Source organism: Gavialis gangeticus, unplaced genomic scaffold, assembly GCF_001723915.1.
Source record: "Gavialis gangeticus isolate Ggan-Ray unplaced genomic scaffold, GavGan_comp1, whole genome shotgun sequence".
NCBI lineage: Eukaryota > Metazoa > Chordata > Crocodylia > Gavialidae > Gavialis > Gavialis gangeticus.
In genome coordinates, this window is record NW_017728992.1 from 21,899,238 (window position 1) to 21,915,924 (window position 16,687).

General features: G+C 43.2%; 1 protein-coding gene across 4 annotated transcripts in view; it reads left to right on the forward strand.

Moving 5' to 3' along the window:
* The window catches only part of TRIO (trio Rho guanine nucleotide exchange factor), a 589,244-nt gene that overhangs the window by 207,685 nt on the left and 364,872 nt on the right, over window positions 1-16,687 (forward strand). For all 4 annotated transcript variants that reach the window (XM_019521265.1, XM_019521285.1, XM_019521275.1 and 1 more), the window contains exon 2: window positions 9,128-9,202. In XM_019521265.1, the coding sequence (XP_019376810.1) occupies window positions 9,148-9,202 (55 nt within the window). In that variant the 5' untranslated portion in view covers window positions 9,128-9,147. The remainder of the gene's footprint in view (window positions 1-9,127; window positions 9,203-16,687) is intronic.

A 16,687-nucleotide genomic window follows, 5' to 3' on the forward strand; every position in this document is an offset into this window, starting at 1 on the left:
ATAGTTTTTAATATGCATATTTAACTGTAACCATAAGACAAGTATTTTAAGAAAAAAGCACCCCTAAATTTCACCCGATACATCACAATCAGGCATGATGGATTTCTTTTCCTCAACAGCCTCTAAAAGAAGACCCCCAATTTTTAGGTCACTTTAGGAACACTGAGGTAATTGCATTTTTTTATCTGAATCAGCTCTTGTCAGGCTTGCCTACTCACCCATCACAAAATAATACAGTCTTCCAACCTCTCCACTGCTTGTCTTGGTTGTTGCTCTTGCTACTGTCCATTCCTTCAGTCACTCATTCCTTGCACAGTTACCACACTTTGTCCGTCAGCATGCAGGACTTCATGTGATGAACAAACACGTGCAAGTAAATTAGTGCAGCCCTCATGGAAATTGTTTAATTTTATTGGACACCAGTGTATTGGAACAGTTATTGGTTACTCTTATACTAAGCAACCTTCCTTTTTGCTTAATGCACAGTGGGGAAAAAAAGCTATAACTAGAAAAAATAAATTCAAGAGACTTGTGATTTTAAATTACACTTCAAGGGCACTGAGCCAGCAGCCAGCCTCCATTTCCCAGCAACCCCTGCCCACATGGCTGGAACCAGTCTCCATGAAGATTCCAGCCACACCTGTGCTGTGATAATGCAGGGCTGGGGTTACCATGGAGACCAACCCCAGCCACGCTGGCCGGGTGTGCAGTAGGACAGGGTAGGGGACTGCTCCGGAACTGGGATCTTGCAGCAGGGGCAGCTTGGTCCAAGGCCAGAGCATAGCTGTGAACCTTGAGCACTGCCTGCGTGCCCCTGTCCAGATTGTGTAGGCTGCAGAGCATGGGTCTGCCCCGGCCCCAAACCAAGCTGATGCTGCCGCAAAATCCCAGCGGCTGCAGAGCAGCCTCCTGCCCTGCCACGTACCTTGCCAGTGTGGCGGGAACCAGTCTCCATGGCAACCCCAGCCTTGCACTATCACAGCGCAGGTGTATCTGGGGTCTTCATGGAGACTAGTCCCAGCCATGAGGGCAGGGGCTGCTAGGAAATGGAGTCCGGCTGCTGGCTGGATCCGCCATTTTTCTTATGTATTTCACTTCATCAACCTCCTACATACAGAAACTCATGGACTCAATATAGATAGACACTGGATTTATGACACACTATAACCTGCCTGACATCTGACTCCCCAGGCACCTTTCTACTTTTACCTGCTAAATCCCCCTTCCTCCCCACCCCAGCCTGTCTCTTACCCCCTGATGCCTCAATTTACGTTTTCAGTGACTGGCTTTCTTGCCTCTGGCTTTTTTAGTATTCATTCTGTCTGGGAAGAGCACACACACCAACTGCAGATGCTTCCTCAGCCTGATGAAGGGTTTTTAAACCCAAAAGCTTGCTAAGATGCATTTCTCCAGCTATTCTGTTGGTTTAATAAAATATATCGGAGGTACCATCAACTGATCCATGCTGGGGCCAGGGGTGAAAGGGCCAGGGGCTCACCATGAGGAATGCCCAGAACAAGAGGCTTGGGATTCTGATTGGCCTGAAGGCAGGCCCAGGACCTAAGAGGGAGCCAGAGTTCACAGAGATGGGACCACAGCTGTAGCGGGTGAAGGATGCAATCTGAGAGGCCTGGGCTGCAGTGTAGGGGAGGTATGGAGCTGCAGAATGGATGTCACCTCTAGATACCTAAATGGGCATCCTCCTGCCTGGGTAATATCCAAATTGGTTTTCTGTCAGGGCATGGCAGGAGAAAGAGAGGCAGGCGGTAGGTCCAGAAACAGGTGGGCGGGCTGAGATCTAACTGGCACCAGGAAGGGCCCCCTGTTACAGGCTGCCAACCCTGCTGTTTTCACCCTGCTCTGCCTTAACACAAACACAGCACAAGTTTTGCTTTGAACAGTTTGAAGTTCAGTTTCCCAGAAACAGAAACCCCCGCACCTATCTCCTTGAAACCTGGCAGGTTTCATGCCCTCAGAAGGGGCTACTATCCCTGCTGTTTTCATCGAAATATGTCAAGAGATGACAAAGTTGTAGGTATTTAAGTGATTGCTTTGAAACTTCAGGTTCCCTGTCCATTTTGCAATACATCAGTTAAGATTATGTAGTTTAGGGAGTGTGGTACTTGGATCATTAAGCCTTTTTCAGTTATTTTTCAGTTTCTACCTTTGGATAATTGTTTGGTTTTGTTCTGTAAAATGTTATATTTCAAATAAAACAAAAGTTGTCTAGTGTGGCTTAAGGGACCACAAAAGAATAGTAATAATAAGGGGTTCCTGCTACATAAAGACCTTGATAGCCATCCAAATACTCACACTGTATGCCACTTATCAAATACAGTACAAGGGGTCATACTGAATCCATGTAAAGTAGGGCTGTGCCAAGCTTCAATCCCTAATTCGATTCAGTTTGATTCAGTGACTGAATCTCTGAATCAAAATTGAATCAGAGGACGCTTTTTTAATCTCTCTGAATCTAATTGGAACCATCTGAATCGATTCAGAAAGATTAGACGATTCGGACATAGGCACAGCTTTAAAAGTTTTACCTACATACTCCATGCGCCTGCTACATAGAGGTATCCCACAGGAGCATGGGGGAGCTCCTGAGTGCGCTCTGCAGCAGAGCCGGAAGTGAACCAGAAGCACTTCTGGGTCTCCCGGAGAGTGCACTGGGGGGCCCCCTGTACCTCCCCGGCTCAGCGACTGGTGCCTCCTAGGTCTGAGGCTCATGGCTGATCACCTAGCCGGTGGGGGGCATGGGGCATCCCCCCCAGCATGCTCCCCAGCGGACCTGAAAGTGGACCGGAAGTAGTTCTGGTCCAGTTCTGGGTCCACTGCTGAGCACGTGGAGGGCCCCCCCGCAATCCTGGGGGATGCTCCATCCACCCCAACATTCATGAGCCACACTGGTACCTTGAGCTATAAAGAAAAAACATTTAAAGCTGTCTGTTTGAATCACTGATTGTCCAAAGCAGCATCGAATCTTCAGATTCAGCTGTATCGAATCAAGGACAGTGATCCTAATCAATGAATCAAATCGCTGTCCCTGATTTGAGCCGAATCCGAATTGAGTAGGGCCTTCTTCACACACCCTAATGTAAAGCTACAAATAAGTGATAATTTACTGGTAAATACATCTACAATTTTGGCAGTAAAAACCCACAAATTTCAATTGTTTTTATAAAAGTAAGAAAAGGTGGAAATAAAGCCATCCAAATTGTCTTTCTTTGAGGAATTTTACTTAAGGTGAAATTCAGATGCACATGGCTCTGTTAAGCTGATAAAGTAAGGAAAAATTGCTGTAGACTGTTTATTGTATGTTTTAAGTCCATACTATGCTAAAGTGATGCAAATGTTATTGCTTCATGCTGTTTAAACTTCCTAATCGTAATCCTGACCTCATTCAAATACCCTTTTTGCCATTCAAATCCATCCTTCAGGTTAAGCTTTCTATGTAGGTAACAGAGGATTACTTCTGCGACTCAAACCTTTTGTTAGCTCAAATACGGTGCCACCTCTTCATTCTCGAAATCCTGTAAATACTGCAGGCACTGCAGTGAAAAAGACGGCGGCAGGAACTGCAGATTGGCTGGGTCTGAAAGGATGACATCACCTCCATTAGCTTGTGATAAAGACTGCTGGCTCAGAGGTTGCTGAGCTGTGTAGAGATTGTTGCAGATATTTATGGCACTTCTCTTGAGTGTATTCAATGACTTTTTAAATAATGTAGCCTAACTAAACCTTCACAACCACAAATGTTTTGTAGGAGCATAATTTTTAAAAATATTTTGTAAGGGGTTGCCTATGCTTGTATGTTTTTCATTATTGCACACAGAAATGAAAATATCAAGACACCTACACTCTTCCAATAACCCCTCCCTCCAGTATAACCCATGCTGTTGTTTTCTTTCATTATTCCTGATCTTGGCGGAATAGCATGCAAATAAGTCTTTAAAGGAGCAGAGGATGGTTAGCCTTTCAGAAAAAGCTTCAATTCATGAAGTCAGCATAGCTTTGATTTAGCAAGAAGCTTAATCAGGTTCTTCACTTTAGAATCCCCTTTAAAAGTCAGTGGAATTGGTCATATGCCTAAGGCTTAGTGTACGCTAGAATATTTTACCAACATAGCTACATTGGGTAGAAGGGGAAATAAGTAATGTAGCTAGTTTGGTTACCTGGATGCAGCTATGCCAGTGGAATAGGGTTTCTGCTGGCTGGGCTTTTATAGAGAGCTAGTGTAGCTTCCCCAGATGAAATCCGTCTTTTGCCACTATACTCAGCTTTTTAGCTGCCATAGCACCAAATGTTTATTTTCAGTTTAAGCCACCGCAAGATATTCACTGGTTTTGGCTACAATTTTAACTGATTGAACTAAAATATCAGTGCTAGTGGAAATAATTTTTTTTTAAAAGGAAACAATGGTGAAACGGTTGTCTTTGAATATTGATTTATTTTTTAACTTTAAATGAGCTTCTAATGGCTTTTGCTTTATCAAATAAATCTCTCATTTTTTCTGGACAGTTTATTGGAGCACACTGAAATAAAATCTAATATATTTTCTGTCATATTGGACCGCTATAATGATTGGGTAACTCTGAGGCCTAAAAACATTTGTTACTCGTGTGTGTTGCTGGAACTGCTAATCCAATTTTTGCCAGTTTTTTTAATGCAGCTTGAGTGTGACAGTTTTATGATGTTCTTAGTAATTGAATACATTTACTTCCTTATTGAAGTGTTTCATGAATAATTATCTCAGTTCTCTTTTTCCTTTTTTAAAAATTGTCATCATGACTAAGTACAGATAGTCAAGAAGCCCAAGGCTGAATTGATTCAATCTTTGTAGGTTAGTCTAAGCTACGTAGCTTGTACTGATGAGCAAGTGAACAGAAATTCACTTCTGATTCTGGAAATGCAGCCACATGCCTGCAGTGGCCCAGGCCAGAAGCCAGGAGGCATTAGAGCTGGAGCAGATGGTTTGGGCCAAGGCTAGGCCACCTACTTTGCAAGGGGGGGTGGGGTTGCAGGAGAGGTACAAAGCATTCTAGGATGTTGGGGGACTGTGAGTTAACTTGAGTTTGGCAGCGATCTATGATAGAAGTTCAAAAGTTCAGTTGATTTAACCTAAGTCAGATAAGTCTGATCCATCCAAGGTTATCGTAAACCAGTTTCAGCCATTTTGAGAACAGTTTGTGTGTGCTGAACTTCTGTTGAGTTATAGATTTGAATCAGCTTCTGATCACTTCTATCATTTTATGTGTAATTTCTGTCCCTAGGTCAGATGTATTTTTGGAGATTTTACCAGCTTTAAGAAAAAATTGAAGTTGAAAAGTCCATCTTTTATGTTCTCACCTGCTTGTCTAACATAGGTTCTATGACATTCTTTTCAGTTTACACCCTGAAGTATTTCCATTTTCAGCTATGTTTCTTGGTTAAAGAAAATTGGTCTTCACTTTTGTTTTGACAGTAGCTTTGATATGTAGGATCAGGATATGCGAGTGATTTTTTTTTTTTTTTTTTTTTTCAAAAGATGTTTTTTCATTGGGTTTTTTCCCCACATTTTCAGTAGGTAAGTCAGTAATGGACTTTTCATATTCAAGGCTCTTTTTGGAACTTTTGTAGTAATCAGTGCAATGATCATGTTTGGTACTCCATTTGCGTCTGTCACAAGAGAGCTGGTAGTTTAAGGTGACCTTATCCCAGGAGAAAATTCTTGAGCTCTATAAATTGCTCAAGCAATGGGGGTTTTAATTTGAGTTATTGAAGGAATTGAGATGCTATTTGGTTTCTCTGCTTTTACAGACGAGTCAGACTTCAAGAGCATGTCAGATTGTCTGTTCCTTTTGAGGATTTTTATACAAGCTGCTGGACATGGGCGGAGCATCAAACTTGTTTCAGTGTTAGACCCTGGACTGCCACAGATGAACTTAGTTTACCTTTTAGAAAAATAAGAATCAAAGCATTCTGCTCCTTTTCTGTTTCTTCTAGAGCACTTTCCTGAAAGAATGTTCCATTTCCTTTTCATTCAGGAAGCAGAAGCAGCAGAACCCAGTCTCTAGTCGTCATCTGTTCTTCTGACATTTCTGCTTCTTCTGACATTACTTGTTGTAGCATAGTTGGGCTGTGGAGTGATTCTTCTATATGTAGTAGCAGAGTGAAAAACTACTGATATTTTAAACTAGCCAATTGCCCGTCAAGAATGCCAGGGAGCGGGCAGGGGGCTGGGATGGAGTGCTACCACCTAACACCCCATGCTGCTGCTGTTCTGCCTCTTGCAGGGAGTGGACTGCCTGTCCAGTCCTTGGTGCCACTTGGAATTATGGTGGCGCTCCCCATGCTTGGAGCACTCGCTGGTTTCTGTTAGCCAATCAGAGTGTGAATAAAGCATGACGGACAGACAGACTTAGGCTTTTATAATAGAATATTCACAGGTGCTTCTGAAAATATGGCTGCTTTATTTTCTTTAATTCTCACCTGAGTAGTAGTTGGTGTACTGATAGTATTGCTTTGTATGCTTTTGGCATGCATTGTAAACTTTGTATTCAGGCCTTCCAGAAGGTGGTCAACAAATGCACAGAATCCTCAATCCTCATTTTAGCTTAACTGGTCTTCCAGTTTCTGTGACTAAACCTAGGCAGGCATCCAGTAACATGGCTTCGGTCATTTCTGTAGCTGCCTTAATTGTGAACATCCAGCCAAAAATGTGTTACTGGCAGTAAATTCATCAGAATACACGGATGGTGTAGTTGCTTATGTTTGGTATGTAATTCCTCTTCTTTTTTCCTTTTTATATAAGTGCAGTATCCTTCTCAGATGATCTTTGCTTAGTGTGCCTCTGCATGTTTTTCATTATTGCACACAGAATGTGCGCAATGTCAGCTCATTTCCCTAATGAGACTGAATAGAACTTTGATTCCCCACTCCTAACAAACAGATGATTTTTTTGTATGTGGTTTTGTATTGGAAGTATTTATCCCAGAATTTTGGTGTTTTCTTCTGTTTCTCCCCCTCATCATCCCTCCCCTCACAATTTTAAATCTGAATCGCCATAATATTTAAGAAGTGAAATATAATGAAGCACAGGCAGTATAGTACAGTATGGTTGTGTGTTCACTAAGTGCTGATGAATAGACTATAAGAAGCTATTCAGAGATGAGCAAACTTGAGTGGTCAGGATTGGTTTGGGTAAGTTTTAACTTACAGGAACAGAGTGGAATGCAACAGGTTAATAAAAGAAGTGGACTGAATTGGTATTGTTCCACCATTCACATTTTCTTCTTATTGTACTGGATTTTTTTCATACAAATCATATGCATATTAGACTGTTTTATTTCATAATGGAAAATATACAGTAGCTAGTTTAACAAATGCTGAACCTGTATCTAAACTGGTAACCTAATTTTCAGTTCAGTACATAGGACAGGTAGATCTCTCATTCAGGTTAAAAGTATCAGTAAAACCTGGTATTTTCTCTGGTTCCAGTTGGGCTCTGTTGCTGAGGGGCAGACTTGTTAAGGTAGATGATCCTTGAGTATCTACTCAAATTGAGGCTTAAGGCATACAACTAGGGGCTTGGACAGACATTCAGTTTCTCCAGGGAGAGTTCCTGCTTTCACAGGAGAAACCACAAGTGTAAAGTACAGAAGTTTGTAATTTTTCTCCCAGAGAAAAAGGGGCCACTCTGGGAGAAAAATATCTTGTTAACAGTCTGAGTGAAGCGGATCCTTGGAAGATATCTCTCTGGGGAGACAACTTTTGTACAGGCAGCCGGCGTGCTTTGCTGCTTTTCCCTTCCGATCCCAAAAGGGAGGAAGGGAGAGTGTGTGTTATTCCCAGCCAAGCAGAGAGCAAAACATGCTCCCAGTGTGCTTTGGACCAGAAAAGCCCAGTGGTTGAAGCCCTTAGAAGGCATGTTCTGCTTCTGACTTGTTCCCTGCCTGAATCGCACTGGGGCACTTAGGCGCTGGGAGGCATACAAGTGTACCCTGCCCAGCCTTGGCTAGGCTTCAACACAGCACAAGGAGGGGGAAGGCTGGAAGATTCTGCACAGCACAGACCATGCTCCTACCTTCCCTTACTGACAATACCTGCCTACATTCACTTAAAAAAGCTTGAAAAGCTGTCTGGGTTGCGTGTTTGAGGAACCCATGTCATTCAAGTGTCCGCACTGCAGGCTCTTTGCTTCTCTGAACTTCCTGTACAGGTCAACTTATCTCTCATGAAAACAAACCTGGAAGAGTTGTCCTGGGTGATCTGAATGTGTGTACACAGTGTAGATTTTGACATGCATGTGTGTGCGCATGTGGGTGTGCGTGATTTTTTTGGTTGGGTTTGCAACAATGAGTGAAGTGTCTCAGTGAATGAGAAGGAAGCGGTAAAATGTTGTTACTCAAAAGGCAACTAACAAAGTGGTCATTTATGGCATAGTTGGAATTTCCTAGTCTTTTAGATCAGTTAAAAACCTGCTTTTTAATGCCTGGCATTAAAAGGTGGAAATAAATGGATATTCTTTTTGCCAGAGAGCTCGCTCATGTTCTACAGATGAAGTATAATAATGAACGATGTCATGAAGTCTGATAGGGAAAAGCCTTTATTTCTAGGCACATTTTGCTAATGCACTGAACTGTTTTTAAAAATGTTGTGGAAAGTAGTGTGTAGGTGACTGAAACTGCCTGGTTATTCCCTTGAAGGCAGTTTGTGAAACTAGATCTGTATCTGCTAGGAAAAGAAGTGAAAGCAGGGTTTGGGACTACAATTTTATAATAAGAATTATTGTATTAATTTTATCTGCTTTTGAAAAGCTTTACTCTATTTGAGGGCTTATTTAACTAATCTGCTAGGAGGGCTAGTCCCATGCAGGTTTTTTCAAGAGGTGGTATTGTTTATTAAAATGTTTGGATAGAAATTAAGGTAAGTTTATGCTATTTGTTAGGACATTTAACAAATGATACTATTATAGTTGTATATTGAAATGATGCCACTTCTTCTGATGCTATTAGAGTTGTAGGCTAGAAACTACACTGTTGAGTACAAAAAATATTTTATTGATTAATTTAAAAGGCATTTGAACGTCTTCATGCATTGCTCTTCAACCCTTGATTAACATGCTTGTTACATACATTTATTTCAGGGTTTCGCAAAAATGATGAAATGAAGGCTATGGAAGTATTGCCAATCTTAAAGGAAAAAGTTGCATACCTGTCAGGTAAAGTTGTTTCCTTTTCAATGGATATTTTATCACTTAAGTTGTATGACTATGATAAATCAAATACCTTTTACCAATTGTACAGGAAATCGGACAAGACCTGTCTAATAGATAAATAACTGGATGTCCCATCCTCTCTAGAATAAGAATAGACTTGATATTGGTAAAAACCTGAACCTCATGCCATTAAGAGGATATTGTATCCCTTTTTTGTTCAACAAATGCTTGGCTCTTTCCTATTGCTTAGTACATAATTTTTCCTTCATCTTGTCTTTGTTGTTTCATTAGTTTTGTGTGTTGTCTTCCTGAAAAATTGGACAAATGGTACAGGTTTTTATTCCGGAGTTTTGTGTTGGACCATTAACCCTGTGGCACTGCCTGGTGAAGAAATGATACTAAGTCTCATTGTGTTAAAGGAGACCTGATCTCTGCATTGTAAAGAAATGTTTGATCCTGTATTGTCTCCTGCTTACAGTGTGTGTTCAGTGTACTTTAGTCTATAAGGTGCAGGAATGGGCTACAACTATAGTTTAGATTTAGGAACACCACAATAATTATTCTGTGTGCTACTAAGTATCCTTTAAAAGACTGGTGAATGGGCTTTTTTCATCTGCTTACTCCTGTGAACTGAATTAAGGCTCTGAATTATGAACTAAATGCTCTTAAGGTTAATCAGCAGCCCATAAACAGGGGCTCACCACAGCCTTGGCCTCACCACTTTCTTAGGTTAATAGTATCAATAAAACTACAGAACTAAAACGATCTGTAAGTATTCAGTATCTAGAATGATCCCTCAAATTATGATGATGCTTATTGGCACTGTGTGCTTGCATCAATGGTTTTGTTTTTTTGCTAGTCAAGAGTTTAGATCACAGTACTTGCATCTTGTGTAGGAAGCAGAAATAGTTAATGAAATGCTATATCTAAGATTACAAGAACTCTTTACTTGATGCACACTGTGGAGCATTGAACAAATTATTTTTGAAACTTGGCTGCCCCCAGGTCTTGGATTTCTGAACCCTAAAGCTTGCCAAGATAGAGCAGACAATTTGAGTGAACTTCAGGGAGTTTAGGACTGCACGCCAAACCATGTCTCATTTGCTGTTCTTGGCATTTTGGGGGAGTTCTTTGGAACAAGGTTGGCCTTGTTGTGCCATCCTATCTTAACTTTGGTCCTCCACAAACAGGAGAGGGAACTTATTTCTCCCAGTACTAAAACCTTTTAGCTCTAGTGGGTGAAAAGCTTAATGTCCTGTTAGGCATCTTTAGTCCTCAAGTCCCTTCTGCTGAAGTTGAAGTAAAAATAATTCTTAAGCCTAAATAGCAAGCATGTAAGGGTGGGGGCCTGTTTTGATTGTCACATGCCACACATTTTATACATCATGATATAAGCAGAATGAGCTTATATCAGTGAGTTACTCTGGCACTTGGCCAAAAGCATGATTGAGAAGCCTTTTTCAGTCATACAGCTTTAAAAAGTTGAGAAGTCAGGCAGGCGCTCTGCCAAATTGATGCCTTTCCCACAGCATACCTCTGGGTATCTTGGTGATTATGTACAGCAGAGGTTAGAGTGGCAGAGGTTAGAGTGGTTCAGTTGGAAAAATTTGGAAGAGCTCAGAACTGTAGTCTGTTCTCATCTGATGACATGGCAGAGATGATATGGTGATAGATGAAACCTCAAAAGAGAGGGACAACATGTTTAATTTGCAGTGTGAGAGCTTTAACTAACCTCATTCTGGTCATCAGGGGTCACCAGTGACTGTTTCTCCATTAAGGTTAAAGGGGAGAGATTTGCAGAGAAATATGGTAATTAGATCTGTTTCTTCTGAAACTAGAGAAAATCAGGTTGCTCATACAGTGTTCACTTAATTTCCTAAGTGGGTGAAAATTAGTGTTAGTCCATGTAAAGGGATAATCTCAAGTATTTGGACAAATGGTCAAATGATGGAAGTTAATAGGGTTAGGGAGTACATACGTGTGCTTGTTCTTTGAAAGCTGAATCAAGGCAACTTACATCTTACTGAAACAGGGCTACTTACATTTCTGTTATGTAACTTCTGTTTCAAATATCTGATGTTAGTATGTGTTATCTTTAAATTTTAATAATTCAATATAAAGAAACCACCAGGTAATTGGAGGTAAAAGAAGCAGAACATAGACTTACTGTGTAAAGGATAATAGCCTGAATGAAGCTTGCTGGTCATCCCACTTTAGTTTTTCTTAATACATCTGAAGAGCAGGCACATGAGTAGTTATGGTACATCACTAGTTCTGTGGCACGTCCCTACTTCCTAACTTGCTGAAGTTCGATCGCTTGTTAGTACCCTCAGTAACAGAGTAAAGTACAGTGTAGAAGTTAAATTGCAAGGAGGCTGCCAGTACTAGTACCTACAAAGAGCCCAGTAAGCAAATTGCAAATTGTTTGAGTTATTGGCTTATTGCAGAAAACTGTACTGCTTATAGATTTGATTGCTTTTTATGTCCTTTAGTACATCTTTAGACATCGTATATCTGGGCCACGTTGTACATTATACTTGGCTTGTGTTAAATGTACTAAAAATGCAAATGACCTTGTGTTCAAGCAGTAAAGCATGTGCTAAGTATGCTTGTATTGTAGCAAAAAACAGCTTTTCTTGTACAAGTTATCTCCCGATTGTATGAAGTAACACTTGTTTGGCTATCCTCAGACTGCTCCACAGAGAACATACAAGAATTTGCAGTCCTTGCCAAGCCATGACAGCAGCCAGGGACCTCTCTGCTTTACCAAGTCTCCATGTGGGACAAGGAAAGCAACAAACATCAGGAGGAAGGAGCCTGGATCTTTCACTTGTCAGGCTCCTCCAGGATCAAGTTGAAAGACAGGTGCCCACAGCCCCAGAGAGTCCCAAAGCTGAGACCAACGTTCAGCAAGCTGTGCATGTTAGAGATTGTAGTAAAGATTACTGTGCAGAATATGTTCTAACTTTAATATCGCACAGATTTAATGCATACTAAGTGGGCCTGTGCGAAGTGGCTAGTATTTGCTTTGGATTTGGCCTATCCGGGGACAGTGATTCAAATCACTGTCCTGAATCAGTTCGGCTGAATCCAATTCAGAGATTTGGCAGCCAGGAAATCGGCTGAATCTCCAAACAAAACAGGCCCCATCCCCCACCCGCTCTCCCCATCACATCAATGGTTGCCCCACTCGGCCCCAGCTCCTGGTTCTTTTTAAAAAAAAAGCCCCGCACTCACTGGCTTCTGCCAGGCCGGGGGGGGAGGGTGCACAATCCCTGTTGTCCCCCACTGTCCCACGCTGAGTGGGAGGGCTCTGCCATGAGCCCCCAGAAGCCCTGACAGCCGCTGTAAGAGCTGGGGAGTGTGGAGCTTTTTAAGCACCAGGATGTTGGAATCAGGCAGGGCAGCCATTGACATGGCTGGGAGAGTGGGAGGGGGTCAAGGGGGTACTCAGGGGGGCTGGGGGAGCAAGCAGGGGATGGAGCCTGGTGGGGGTCCCCCATGGTCCCCTCCCCCGCTCCTCCAGCACCCCCACCCTCTACTTACCGGCACGGAGTTCGGGTCCAGCTCCTTATGGTGGCAAGTGGGGACTGCCTGAATCTCTGAATCTTTTCCGAATTGATTCAGAGAGTTTCAAATTGATTTGGACCTTTTTATTGGTCTCCCAGTTCGTTTCGGATTTGGCCTCCAAATGGGGCTGAATCTTTTCGAATTAGCACCTGAAGCTTCGCACAGACCTAATACTAAGGACTTTCAGTTAACTCTTTTAACCTGTATTCCAGAACTTTATGGCTTAGTCTCAAATATCTGGTGTTAGTACGTTATGTTTAAATTTTAATGGTTTAATATAGCAAACTGATAACTGGAGTTCAAAACACCAGGATATAGATGTGCTACTTAAAGGTTAACAACCTGAATGAAACTAAGCCATCTTAGTTTAGTTTTTGTTTAACACATCCAAAGAGCAAGTTCATGAGTGGTCTTTGAAACTGCTGCATCTCCAGATCCCAAGATTTGGAGATTCAACATGTACTAACTCAAACTTTTGAGCAAGCCAGAGATTCCTGGGAGGCAGGGTAAGTACTAGAAATGCAAGGGCCTTGTTCTTAAAATAATGGCATTAGTAGGTACAAGCATATAATTTTAAAAGTTCTTCCTAATGTGTATTTTGGAGAACTGGCAAGTTGTTAGTGCCACTTCATTTTATAGTTTCAAGTATAGTTTTAGGTACAGAGAAGAAAAATGTGATAGACAGCTAAGTTACTGAGGTATTAAAGCCATTACCTGAAAATGCCCACGACTGCTTCCATTCTCAGTATCCCTTCTCCTTTCATCCCTGTCTTCAAGACCATGGATCTTCAAGCTGAGAAATGTTTCAAATGCGTAATGTTTATAGAGTAGACAGCTGTTAACATACCTGTGTTCCTCTGCTCCCTGGCAAATTTGTTTCCCATTATTTTACTTCCTCAGGTACCAGTTGACACGATGAATGGCCTTTTGTAGGAAAAAGTTCAGAGCCACTGTAAATGGAATTGCGTAGATTTCTGCAACCACATTGACCAACAGACAGTTTTAAGGATTTCACCATTGCCCTTCTACCTGCATAATAATCTCAGGTTTGGAGGTTGAAGGTGCCCCAAGGCTAGCTTGAGACAGTTTCTGGAGGTCATTAATGATGTATTGAAGCTGTTGGAGTTGGGGACTGTAAGTGATGACCAGAGGGATTGTATTGTCTTTGTCATTGGGTTGGTATTGTCAGAGGCTGGAGTAGGGTTTGACAACAAAAAAACAAAAACAAAGGCTAGAGTAGGGTTTGGCTCTACTGTACACTTCTACTGTAAGTGTAGGAAGTGGAAGTGTGCATCTCAGTTGATGGGATCAGAACAGATGCAGTTTTTACATAGAACTTTGCTATAGACCAGAGGTGGGCAAAATACAGCTTGTGGGCCAGATCTGGACTGCCAAGGGATTTTATCCTTTCCATGGCGGGTCCCTCGGCCCCACCCAGCCTCTGTATATTGTGGCTGGTTCCAGCGTGCAGTGGGGCTGAAGTGGTGTGGTAGCTGGACTTGCTTCCTGCCAGCCCCGGCAGCAGCAGCTCCTTCCAGCTGCTGCTGCCAGCCCCAGCCCCAGCCCCGCTGTCCACGCACCCTGGTCCATCCACCCATACCCACCACTGGGGGTGCTAGACAGAGCAGGTAAACAGGGTCTCCAAGGAGACCTGGCCTAAGACGTATGCGGGCAGTGTGCAGTCAGCTGGATGGATGGAATGGGATGGGACTATGGGGAGTGGGATGAGCAGGCAGATGGGGCCAGAGCTGGGGCTGGGATCAGGATTGCATAGTGGTCACAGCGCAGGCCTAGGGCCCAGGCACAGGCAGAGCCATAATCCCCTGTCCACAAGTCCCTGCAATGGGTGCTGGTTCTGCAGGCAGAGGTGTACAGGGAGTGGATGCAACTCTGTCCCAGGCCCCATCCCAATCTTGGGTCTGCCATCCATTCCACTCCTAGACATTCTTCCTGCCTGCCCGTGGTCACATCTCATCCATCCAGCTGAGTGTGCCTTGCCTGCACGGGTCTCCATGGACCCTCCAGATTTGTTGAGTGGTGACAGTGCACCGCTGGGGCCCAGGGCAGAGCTGCGATCCACTTACTGCACACCCCTGCCCATGGAACCAGTGCCCATCATAGGGATGTGTGGGGAGTGTATCATAGCTCTACCCCAGGTGCCAGCCTGGTGCTGTCTTGGCCCTGCCTGCCTGTCCCACTCCTGGATGCTGTTTCTCCCCACCTGCCTGCAGGCCCCATCCTATCTGCCTGGTTGAGCGTGGGAAGAGCCAGTTAGGGAGGTTTGGTGACCTGTTATGGGCCAGGGTGGGAGGTGCTGATTGGCCTATGACAATCCATCAAAACTCCTTAAGTGGCTCTCCACCTTGTGGAAGGAATCAAACTTCGCGCTGTGGTTAAATCAGAACTGCTAAAGCCAGTCTTTCTTTATTTAGGGCTATACTGTGATCACAGGGAGAATTCCATACAGCAAGGGGAATCACCCACTTGTCTGTTTCAAAGGAATTCTCAAACTCTATAAGTTTACAGGCATATTTATACTTAAGACAGATAAAGAGAAAAAAATACGACCTTGGAGAAACAAACAGGAGTAAATCACTGGTCTGACAGACACACAGGCAGTTTACTTAAAGAAAAGGGAAACATTGTGCTTATAGGAATGGTTATCAGTTTCTGGTTCTCAGAGAAAAGAAAACTAACATCTGCACACAGGGTAATATATCAAGACAAAAACAAGGCATGCAGGATTCTCTTATCTCAGAACATTTTTCTGAAATAAGCGGTATCAGCACCTCTGGTCTCTGTTTCTTTTCTTAGTCAAGTTAGGAGTGTGATTAAATTTATTTCCACAACCTCAAATATTGGCCACCCCTGCTATAAACGACGGATCAAGTTGTGTGCTTAGGCTGGAAGCTTGTAGCATGGAACTGGCTGTGGTGGTCAGTTTGCTTCTGATACAGTGTGGTGTCCATGTGGCCATTGCAGAGTTTCACATTGGTGTCCAAGAAATGAATTAGGTGGATGGAGCATTCAGAAGTCAGTTTTATGGAGGGGGGTGAAAGTCATTAAAGTCCCAATGGAATTTCTTTAGAGATTCCTTTGCATGTGTCAGCAAGATGATGTGATTGATGTAGCTTAGGTATACCAAGTAGATGAGAGGGCAGCTGTGGAGAAAGTGGATTTAAGATCCATCATTAATATGTTGGAATAATGGGGGTGGGGGGAGGCATTTGTGTGCCTGCAGTAGTACTGTTTGTAAGTATAGGAGAGCAAGCTGGAAGAAAAATCTGCCCCCAGTCATCTATGCTGTGTGGCCCTCCATTGCTTCAAATATGGAATTTGAGTGAATTCTTATATGAAAGTTGTGATGAAAATTGTACAAGTGAGTAAAACCCATCAGAATGGGAGCCATATTTATTTTTATATTAAAACTAGCTAATTGCTCATCAAGAATGATGGATTTCAAGGGGGTGTTTACATGGCCCCCCTTCTCACCCCCCTTTAGGGCTGGCTATGTAAAGAGTCCTGCCACTGTCTCTTCCAGCCTCAGGCACAGGGGCTCCTTCACCCCACCTGCCTCAGTCTTGCAGCAGGGCTTCTCCCTTGCCTCCCCTTCCTGCTTCCCTCCTTCCCTACTGCCTCCCCCTCCCTGCTGGCTGTTGTCAGGGCCAGGCAGTGCAGGGGCACTGCCACTGTAACTCCTCCTCCCTGTCCCTCCCCACTTCCCTCCCTTCCTTCCTTCGTTCCTTCCTTGCTGCCCAGCCCCTAACCAAGAGCTTTGCAAACTGCACAGCAGGTCTCTGGGAGCTTCTTGAGGCCATGTGGACACCAGCACACACAAGAGCACCTCACCCGCAGCTTTCCTTTTTAAGCCTCTGATAAGCAGCCACTATGGGACACAGAGGAAAGTCCAGCTGCTTC